This window comes from Tupaia chinensis, unplaced genomic scaffold, assembly GCF_000334495.1.
Source record: "Tupaia chinensis unplaced genomic scaffold, TupChi_1.0 Scaffold149104_1, whole genome shotgun sequence".
In the NCBI taxonomy this organism is placed as follows: domain Eukaryota; kingdom Metazoa; phylum Chordata; class Mammalia; order Scandentia; family Tupaiidae; genus Tupaia; species Tupaia belangeri.
The window spans coordinates 584,858-596,306 of record NW_006208950.1 but is presented as its reverse complement, the minus strand read 5'-3'; the positions used below and the strand labels follow the sequence as shown (position 1 = coordinate 596,306).

At 33.6% G+C, this 11,449-nt stretch overlaps 1 protein-coding gene and 1 pseudogene across 1 annotated transcript; both read right to left on the bottom strand.

Moving 5' to 3' along the window:
* Positions 1–4,653: 4,653 nt before the first annotated feature.
* Positions 4,654–7,344, bottom strand: LOC102477601 (olfactory receptor 4A47-like). The gene is made up of 2 exons (XM_006170881.2): positions 6,449–7,344; positions 4,654–4,732 (listed from the first exon to the last, which is right to left on the bottom strand). The coding sequence occupies exons 1-2, from the start codon at positions 7,342–7,344 to the stop codon at positions 4,654–4,656; spliced, it is 975 nt and encodes a 324-aa protein (XP_006170943.2).
* Positions 7,345–11,449, bottom strand: part of LOC102477181 (abl interactor 1 pseudogene) — a 7,484-nt pseudogene continuing 3,379 nt past the window's right edge.

The following is an 11,449-nucleotide window of genomic DNA, read 5'->3' as shown; positions in this document are numbered from 1 at the left end:
AACACTTCTCAAAGAAGTTGAAAAAGACAAAAAATGGGGAGATATTTCTTATCCAAGATTTGAAAGACTCAATATTGTTAACATGTCCATAATGCTGAGAGTAATCTGCAGATTCAATGCAGTATCTGTCCAACACCAATTACATACTAAACAAAAGGAGAAAAAATTCATAACTTTTGTATAGCATCACAAAAGACCCCAAATAGCTAACGTGTATACTATATTATAGTACACTATATATTATACTGTTAAAGCTACAGTAACCATAATAGCATATTACTAGCCTTAATTAAAACAGACATATAGATTGAAAAAGTATAAGAGAACGCAGAAATAAATGCAAGTGTGCATAATAAGTTGTTCTTCTACAAAAATCCCAAGAATACCTTTTGAGGAAAAGACAATTTTATTAAAATATGGTGCTAGGAAAACTGAACATCCATGTGCAGAAGAATAAAACTTATCTCTCACTACAAACAAAAATAGAATTCTAAACAGATTGAACACTTAAGAACAAATCCTGAAAGCATAGACTTACCAGAAGAAAATATAATCAAAATACTTCAGGACACTGACATGGATAGAATTTTTAAATAAAACCTCAAAAGCACAGGCAAAAGGACAAAAATAGACAAATGGGATTATATCAAACCAAAAAGCTTTTGCACAGCAAGCAGAGTGAATTACAACCCAGAGAATGGAAGAAAATATTTGCAAACTACACATCAAACAAGGAATTAATAACAAGAATATACAAGGAATTCAAAGAACTTTGCACTCAAAAAACAAATAATCTGATTTCAAAATGAACAAATGACCTGAATAAACAGTTTTGAAAAGAAGACAAATGACCAATAAGCATATGAAAAAATAAATATACTAATCACCAAAGGAATTAAAATCAAAGTCAAGATGATATACTATCTTACCACAGTTAGAAGGGCTACTATCAAAAAGTCAAAACAAAAACATAAAATGAAAATATTTTTTCCAAATTTGCTAGCAAAGAGGTAGAGAAAGGAGAACCCTAAAAAGCAAAACACTGTCAGTAGGATTATAGATTTGTATGGTCTATAAGGAAAGCAGTATGGAGGTTGTTTGAAAACTAAAAATAGATATAGTGTATAATCAAGCAATCTCACTCTAGGCTTATATGCAAAGGAAAAAAATCAGTAGATCATAAGGACATTTGCACTCCAATGTTTATTAACTATTCCCAATAACCAAGATATGGAATCAACCTGTGTCCATCAGCAAACAAATGGATAAGGAAAATGTAAAATAGGTACATAAAGTAGATACAGATTATATAGTTATAAATATGTGGAATACTATTCAGCCACTAAAAAGAATGGAATTCTGTCATTTGAAGTAAAAATGAGTGAGCCTGCATGATATATATCAGACGAATTAAGCTAGGCACAGATTAAAAAAAAAAACAAACACATATTTCAACTCATAACTAGAAATAAAAAATGAGTTATTGGTGCCAGTCAGCGGCATGGTGGTCAAGGCAGCTTGATCCTACATAACCAACTACACAATTGAGTCCCAGACCCAGTGACTTGAAAAATATGCTGGGCATATGGGCGAGCATTTCCTTTTTTTGGGAGAGGTTTTTGCTATAGGGCGCGTGCACTCGCCAGAAAGACAGAGATAGAGAGATAGAAAGCGAGAAATCACCCCCCAGGGGGGATGGCCACACCACAATTCCTTCTCCTCCATTCTCCTCTCGGGATCTTGGGCACGGACGCACACGCCCCCTGCGTGAGTTTTAAGCCACCAGGTAGGGGACGCAAACCGCGGTCGACTACGTGGGAGTCCAGCGACATAGCCATTACGCTAACTGCTGGTCCTGAGCATTTCCAAAATCCCAAAAGGAGGAATGAAGGAAAAGAAATTGCAAATGACTAGCCCCCATGCAGAGTATTGTTTAAATTTCTCTCTCTGTTCTTTCACTCTTTCTCCAGCATATGCCCTCAAACAAATTTAAATAAAAGATTAAAGAAAGTGAAATGAGCACATCAAGTGAAGATCTGAAAAGTGACTGATAGAGGGAGAACAAGCAAGGGGAAAACATTGGAGTGATGATTCATGGGGAAAAAAAACTGCAGATAGATAAGAGGGACAATTTTTAGTGTTATAAAATATAGCAGAATGAATACAATTAACAATAATTTACTGTATATCTGAAATAACTTAGAAAGAGGACATTGGATGTTTCCAGCAGAAAACAATGACAAACAGTTGAGAGGATGTATATAATATATAGATTTAATCATAACACACATAATCTTATAATGAAAAATCACATTGTACCCTACAATTATGTACAATACATTTATAGTTTTATCAACTGGACAAGGCAGAAATGTTCACATGTTGAAATATTCAGTTTGTAAGCTAAATAATGTGATTGAATGTAAAAGATAAAATGAAATTTAAAAAGTTAAAAAAATTAAAAAGAAAGAAAACAATTCCATTTATAACAGCATTAAAAAGAATAATATACTTGAGTATTAATTTAAACAAATAGGCCAAACATTCATAGTCTGAATAAAAAAAAAAAACTAATAAATGGGCATTCCCTCTTCATTGACTAAATGATAATATTGTTAATATGTCTGTACTATCTAAAATTATCTACAAATTCAATGCCATTCTTTAATTTTTAAGCAATATATTTTTTCCTATAGGGTGTGTGTGCTCACCTAAGAGACAGAGAGAGACATAGAGACAGAAAGCGAGGAATCACCCATCAGAGGAGATGGCCATGCTGCAATTCCCTCTCCTCCATTCTCCTTCCTCCATTCTCCTCCCATGATCTTGGTCATGCACACACATGCACCTGGTGTGAGTTTTTTTAATTCACTGTGTATGGGATTAGAACCATGGTCGACTATGTGGGAGTCCAGCGATGTAACCATTACATTGTCTGCTGATCCCTCTATGTCATTCTTATCAAAATCCCATCAATATTTTATAAATACAACTGGTCATTCTAAAATTGTAAGGAATCACAGTAAGTCAAAACAATCCTTAAAAAACGGAACAACTTGACATCTAAGACATCCTGTTTTTAAAACTTACTGCATAACCATAGTAATCAAAACAGTGAGAATACCTGTTGGTTCACATTAAAATTGGTTTAATCAAATTATCATGTACCATAAATATTTATTTAGTACTGATTGTTGAGAATGTAAACCAAAAGGTATTTTCACAGACCAGTGTGTTACAGGCATAAACACCAATACTAGAATAAAATAGCCTAGAAATATCTCACATATATGGTCAAATGATTTTCAACAAAGGTAACAAGACTATTCAGTAAGGAAAGGACAATAAGTTCTAAATTAGTATTGCAAAAATGGATGTCCACATGCAATATAATGAAGTTAAACCTTCAATTACACTGTTTATGACAATTAACTAAATGGATCAAGAGCCTAGCTAAAGCTTTAAAACTGTTTTCTTTTCTTTCTTTCTTTTTTTTTTATTTTTTTGAGAGGTTTTTGCCACAGGACGCATGCACTCACCAGAAAGACAGAGAGAGACAGAAAGACAGAAAGCGAGAAATCACCCCCTCAGGGGGGATGGCCATACTGCAATCCCTTCTCCTCTATTCTCCTCTTGGGATCTTGGGCACACATGCACACACGCCTGGTGTGAGTTTAAGTCACCCGGTCTGGGACTTGAACCACGATCAACTACTTGGGAGTCCAGTGACATAGCCATTACGCTAACTGCTGGCCCCAAAAGCTTTTAAATTCTTATAAGAAAATTAGAAGGACAGCATCATGACATTGGATTTGTTCAGTATGACACCGAAAGCATATGCAATAAAGAAAAAATAGATAAGCTAAACTTTATAAAAGTTAAAAACTTTTGGGATAAGATAAAATGAATTTGGAAAACTCTAAATATTTAAAAGAAGTTATAAATGGAGGCCAGCAGGTGGCATGTTGATTAAGACATTGGATTCCCACATGGCCAACCACTATCTGAGTTCTGGACTAGGCAGCTGAGAATCACATGGGTAACATGTGTGTGTGCATGTCCAAAATTCTGAGAGGAACATGGAGAAGGGATTGTGGTATGGCCTTCCCCCTCAGCCCAGGTAGTGAAAATAGTTTCTCACTTTCCCTCTGTTTGTTTCTCTCTGGCAAAAGCACATCCCCTATGGCCAAAACCTAAAGTAAAACAATTATAAATGAATCACAAGACAGAAAATAAAAACAATAATTATATACACTATAGTGAAAGAATTCATTTATTATATACTTATTCCTTCAACAGTATGGAAACAATTAGTGATTGAATAAAATAAAAGACATTATTAGACAATTCAAATAAATAAAAATCACACTGAAACATGTAAAAGATACTCAAAGTCACTTATACCTCCAAAGATTTCCATATGAGAACCCAATAATATGCAGTAAAAACATACAATGATTAATTGCAAATTAAAAATATACAATATGAAATAAAATAGCCTTAATTAAATTATTACATATTACAAATGTTTATCAAATACTAGCTGTTGAAAATGTGAACTAACAAGTATTTTCACAAATCATAGCTAGGTAGGAGTGTAGATGCTACAATGACAACAGTCATAGTATTTGACATAAAATCTGAGTAGCAACATTAAATATTTTTAACATTGACCACTGATTCAAATACACGTACTGATAATTTATCTCCCAGGAATACACACTTGTACACGCTTAAGAAGACATACACTTACTTCAAAATTAGTTTAATTTCCTTTATACATTCAATAACTCCACATCACTCAGCTTGTAAAGTGAATTCTCCTAACATGAATACACTTCACACCAGTCCAGAGGAGGATACTATACACGTTATCATCAATAGACAATAATCCATTTCTGTGTTTCATAAAGTCTTGCTTCAGAAAAAATGGAAAAATCACAAACACTGAATATATTATTTCTAGAGTATATTTATAAGGAAGTACATTTTATAAAACATGAAGAAAAGAGTATGGGTTAAATCTATTTGGACTAGTATGGAAAGATCTGCAAGACACTGCAAACTAAAATTCAAATTTCTTTGTTTTTATATAGAGAGATTTTTGCTATGGGATGTGTGTGTTCATGGGAAGGACAGAGTGAGATAGAGAAACAGAAAGTGAGAAATCAGCCCCCGGGGGGGGGGGGCGGGGGGGAAGGCCACGTCACAATCCCTTCTCCTTCACTCTCCTCTTGGAATCTTGTGCACACATGCACGCCTGCCCAGCATTAGTTTAAGCTACTGGGTCCGGGGCTTGAACCATGGTTGACTACATGGGAGTCTAGCAACATAACCATTATGCCATCTGATAGTCCCCAAATTCAAACTTTTATACATGGAGAAAGAGGATTATATGTATATTTAAACACACTTGCATTTGCAAAGACTACTTACTACCTAAAAATCTTAAGAAACAGATTTTATATATATGTATATATGCTGCCTCTGGGGAAGAACACTGAAAGACTATGCTCAGAGGTAAGTGAAAATTTTTAAAAATTCTATATCATTTTATATGGTTTTATTTTTATGATATGATATATATTTTGCTTTTAATTTTTATTTAAAACATAGAAGTATGACACAAAAAAATTTATATAATGCATGTTATATTGATAAAAACAAAACATTATATATTATAAATAGTATTACAAGAAGAACTTAAATGACAAAATTAATTAATTAAGAATGAAACCATATATCAGAAAAAAATTTAAAAAGATACATGAATTATTTGATTTACAAAGATTGGAACCAGCAGGTGGCAAAATGGTTAAGGCACTACATGCCAATATGGTCAATTGTGTCACAAATCATGGACGCGGCACCTTGAAATTTATGCCAGCTAGGTGGACATGCATGCCCCAAATCTCAAGATGAGAATGGAGGAGAAGAAATTATGCCATAGCCATCATCCCTGGGGAGTTGGGTGATTTCTCGCTTTCTGATTCTCTCTAGCGAGCACAGGTGAACTATAGCAAAAATCACTCAAAAAATTACAATTCGAAAATTTCTTCACTAATTAATTACATTATTGACTCCTTGTTATATATGCATTATATCGCTGAAACTAAAGTAAGAAACGAGTATTTCTGCAAGAAGAGAAACTTTTAATAGTATAATTGTGTAGTTCATTCTCTAATTCCAATCTTTATAACTATTTATAAACAAATTTAGGGATAAATCATTATGAACAATAAAAAAAATTGAAAAGTAAATTGGATAGAAATGCCTAATGGAATTTTATAATAATACTCAAAAACATAGGAAAATGTTAACAAAATAAAGATGGCATCAGATTTCAGAAAAGTTCTGGGTCCCAAGGAGAAAGGCCCTAATATCAATTGACTCTCTTCATGGTGGGTTAGTCATTAATCTGTTTCCTGACATGACTTTACCTAACCACAGCTTCTTCATAGCATTTTTCATCTCTAAATTTCTCAGTGTGTAGATTAGGGGGTTAAGCATTGGGGTTATAACTGTATAAAACACGCTCAATAACTTGTCAACTGGGAAGGTCTTAGCAGGTCGTGCATACATGAAACTGCAGGGAACAAAGAAAAAGACAACCACGGTGATATGGGAACCACAGGTCGAGAGGGCTTTTCTCCTCCCTTCCTGACTAAGGTTCTTTAGAGAATGCAAGATAACACCATAAGAGATGAGTAAAATCAGAAATACGATAGTACAAATCAGTCCTCCATTGGCCACTACTAGGAAACCAATGACATAGGTATCAGTACAGACAAGTTCCAATAAGGGATACATGTCACAGAAAAAGTGATCAATGATATTAGGGCCGCAGAAAGGAAGACCATAAATAGTGCTAAGCTGAACTACTGAGTGCAAAAATCCTCCAACCAAGGACACAACAAGCAACACAACACACACCTGTTGCCTCATGATAACCAAATAATGTAATGGCTTACAGATGGCCACGTAGCGGTCATAGGCCATCACCACCAGAATAAAGATCCCTGACCCACCAAAAAAGTGCTCTGTAAAGAGCTGAGCCATACAAGATTGAAAAGATATCGTATTTTCCCCAAAGAACAAGTCTGAAATCAATTTGGGGGAAATAGATGAGGAATAAATGATGTCCAAAAATGATAAGCTAGCAAGAAAGAAGTACATTGGTGAACCCAGGGTCCTACTCACTGTAACAGTCACAAAAATGAGCAAGTTGCCCACCATGGTCAAAATGTAGAAGAGCAGGAATATCACAAAAAGAACTTTCTGTTCTTCTGGATTCTGTGTGAGGCCCAAGAGGACAAAGAAAGTCACATTGTTTCTTGACTCCATCTATACTTTGTAAGTGCTAATGTCAGGTCCTCGAAGAACTTTACCTATAAAACAGAGGGGAAATACTTAAAATTTTCTTTAAGTTTATTTTCTAAGTATCATAGTCTTAACCTTTTATTTATTCAGTCAAACAAAAATTTGTTTAGACTACCTATAAATGTAATTTTTCATGGACTTTGGAATTTCCAAGTTGAAAAAAAAGTCAGTTTTTACACTCAGTGATTCATACCTGAGACAGATTCCACAATTACCGATTAATTAATGATGTGATTATGATGCATTCACATTATTTAAATGGTTCACAGTGCTAAAACATACAAATCATACTGATCACACAAGGCTTTTAAAGGAAGAAACGTCTTAGTTGAAATGTAAAGGGAAATAAAAATTAACTGCAAGAGAAATTACAAAGGCAGATCCATAGAAAGGTATATTATGTGAAAATTCACCAAAGTATAATTCTTGAGATGTCACTTGAAATAACTTATATTATCAGAGTGAAGACTAATTATTAATTGCTCTTTTGATATTATCACTCCCTGCTCAAAACCTCAACAAGGGTTTCTTTCTTTATATTCACTAAAAATCAATCTTCCTAACATGGTTTAGTAAATCCTCAGTGACTTAGATGCAGGCTGCCTCTCCTAATTCTTTTTTAAAATTTTTCCAAATTTATCCTGCTCAACATTGTTTACTATTCCTCAAATATAGAATGTCCTTTTCCATCTTCTTAGATTAACTCTACTTTATACATTGTTATTTCAGAGATTAGAAGCAATTTACGTCTAAAATTAAGGCAAATAAGTGGAAATGTACATCGTAAGTTTAATCTCTTACTTATTTGCTCAATTATTCAAAGTGTTCATGTGACAACATTATGTTAAAGATGACTCAGAGTCATTATAAAATATCCACTAAATCAATGAAACACAGTGTCTATACCAAGAGCCATATCACTAAAGAATTACTGACAATGACTGAGGAATTGCCGTTTCACCATTAGTTGCCTACTTTTCCAAACAGAAATATACTTCCTGAAGGAGCTACTCAGTTTACTCACAAATTTCTTTAATCTGGTCATGACACATATAAATACTGATGAGCAGCTTTCTAAATTTTCTTATTTCTCGGAGATCCTGAGCTTTCCTTGAGGAAGTCTCCATTGAGCTAATTGACTATTACATCTGAGTAACTGTCTCTCCTCTACCCTGAGAGCCTTAGAAACTTTCTATGAAATACAAAAATAAGAAATAGGCAGAGGCTGACCACAAGGGGAACTCTAGGGCAGACGTTCCAAGACCTCCCTTCCAGGCACAGATGTGTGCTCATGTTCTATGGCTGACACTAGATATGGATTACAACATAATGACTCTGTCAAGCTAACATATCTCTCTCTAGCTCTCTCTCTCAAAATTTTTCTGTATCTACTACTTATAGAATAAACAAATAATTAAATGTTTAAAAAGCTTTTTTTTACTGGTTTTTTACATAAACTATATAATTTATATGTATACAGAAATAGTTTATTTTTTTCAAAATATCTTAAAACTTTTTAGGTAATAATTTAAATACACAGATGATAGATTAAGTAGATAGGTGACAGAATGATAGATAAATAGATAGATATTCTTATCATAAAATATATTCTTATATTACAAAATTATTTTTTTCTAAAACCTTCTATAACATTTTAAAGTAGGTGCTAAACCTAAGGAATCATACCTGGAAAATTCTAAAATTAAATTTTCATAGTTACTGTTTGTGTAACTGTATTTTTGTGAATGTCTAATGAGCTAAAATATATGTAAACATATATATTTTGCATAAACAAATGGAAAAAGTATCTGAAGGTTTAACTTATGCATTGAGGATATATCATCAGTTTTTATACATCTGAAATGTAGAACAACAAGGAACTAAAATATTTTTAACTTATCAGTTCCATTTAAATAGATAAAAGAAATTTTGGTGAAAAAATACTGCTATTGCAAGAAAATCTATTATTTGTCATTCAAAATTGTGTCAATACTACACGCATTTACATATGTTATATGCAGATATATGTATATTTACACATAAATGTATATATATATAAAGATATTTAATGTACAACATTGAATCTTACCAGAATGAGTATAGTATCCCATTTTTTCTTTAGGAAAGGTGCTCAGAATATTTAATGTATTTTCCAAAGGTCATATATTTTTCAGTGAACAAAATACAATAAGAAACTTATTTTGATTGATTTTGAAGCTACTGTGATACCAAAAAAAGGTTTTTCAACTTTCATTTCTTACATTCTAATAATAAAAATTCCTATTCAGTAAAGAAACACACATATTGAAAAGTCTAATTTCCACTACTACCTGTTCCTATTTCACCTGTTTGAATCTTGTTCATCCTAAAAGAAAAACTTAACTTCTTCAAAAGTACCTGGAAAGGCCTCTTTTTTCCTGGTATAACCACAATAGGCAAAAAAACTCTATTATTCCTTGAAAATATACTTGATTTCACATGACCATGCATGAACATTTTCTTCACAGTGTCCCCTAATATTTGAGAAAATTGTTATTATTTGTGTTGTAGATCTATTTCAAAGAAATCCCATTATCCAAAATAAAAATAGAAATTTCCATCTTAGGGTTTATCAAACTAATATTTGAGAAAATTGTTATTATTTGTGTTGTAGATCTATTTCAAAGAAATCCCATTATCCAAAAAGAAAAATAGAAATTTCCATCTTAGGGTTTTTTATCAAAAAGAAAAACAAATCATATCTACATTAAAAAGTGGAAAGTAGCTATATTACTAGGAAAATTTTACTCTAGAAACCAACTTCATTTTATGAAACTTAAAAACAAATTACCACTCAGGCTTTTTGCCCTTCCTACTGATTTGTGTTAACAAGGCCAATCTAGTTCTACTCAGATTTTGAGAAGGCATTCTTGAAATATTTATTTTCTAAAATTACTGTGAGCTGTTACGTGAATACTGTCTTTACTAAGATAAGCAATGATCACTGGACATTTTATATCTTCTTCTGTTTTGAGGACAGCAAAGTGGTGATCCCTCTGTGACTTGGCCAGAGGCAGTAAAACTTGCCATCAGCAAGGGTAGTTTCTCCATTAACATGTATGTCCTGTGAGATCTGCGTCTGCCAAGGGTTCCTGGTGAATCAGACTAAAGTCTGTGACTCCAGCTCTTCCAAATATTTGATAAGATACTTAACTGCACATAATGAACCCTTTCTATTGAAACTAGCTACACAGGATATTCAGAAAGGAACTCAACATGTACCAAACAAACCAAAACATCTCCATCTCAAATTATCACCAAGAATAGAATATCACCAATTTCAGAAGCATTCAAGTTACTGTGTCCTTTTTATGAAAACAATTACTTTTTTATGCTCTTTTTAAGGTTTGTGCCATAGGATGTGTGTTTACACCAGAGAAAGACATAGAGAGAGAGAGAGAGAAAAAAAGTAAGAACTCACCTCCTGGGGCATGGCAATGCCACAACCCTTTCTTTTCCACTGTTCTCTTGGGATTTGGGGTACACATATACACATGCCCAGCATAATTTTCAAGCTGCCAGGTTGAGGTCTCGAACTGCAGTTGGCCAAGTGGGAGTATAGTGTCTTAAAGCACCACCTGCTGGCCCCATGAAAGCAATTACTCTTAAGAGAGTAAAGTAGAAATTGGTCCAAGAGTAAGTAGTAGTGTTTACAACTAATTGATCCAAGCCAATTACAGGTTCCTTTGTTCCTTCTCAATTGCATCACTTCAAAAAAAAAGATAGAGTGAAGTAGAAATACAGCCATTTATAAGAGGTCTTCAGAACTTCATGGAAAATGTGCATTATAAAAAAAGTTTAATTTTTTTTTTAAATTTTTTGGAGAGGTTTTCACTATAGAGCGTATGTGCTTGCCAGAAAGACAGAACAGTGAGATAATCACCCCCCACAGGGGATAGCCAGGCTGCAATCCCTTCTCCTTCACTCTCCTGGTATCTTGGGCATGTATGCACACACAACCAGCATGAGTTTCAAGGCACTGGGTCTGGGACTTGAACCATGGTTGGCCATGTGGGAGTCCAGCGACCTA

Bases quoted from the DNA above. Each gene is read 5' to 3' on its own strand.
- LOC102477601 (XM_006170881.2), bottom strand. From the start codon at position 7,344: ATGGAGTCAAGAAACAATGTGACTTTCTTTGTCCTCTTGGGCCTCACA. The intron at 4,733-6,448 runs GTGGTTAGGTAA...TGTCTTCTTAAG, and splicing joins AAAAATGCTATGAAGAAGCT to CGTGTACAAGTGTGTATTCC.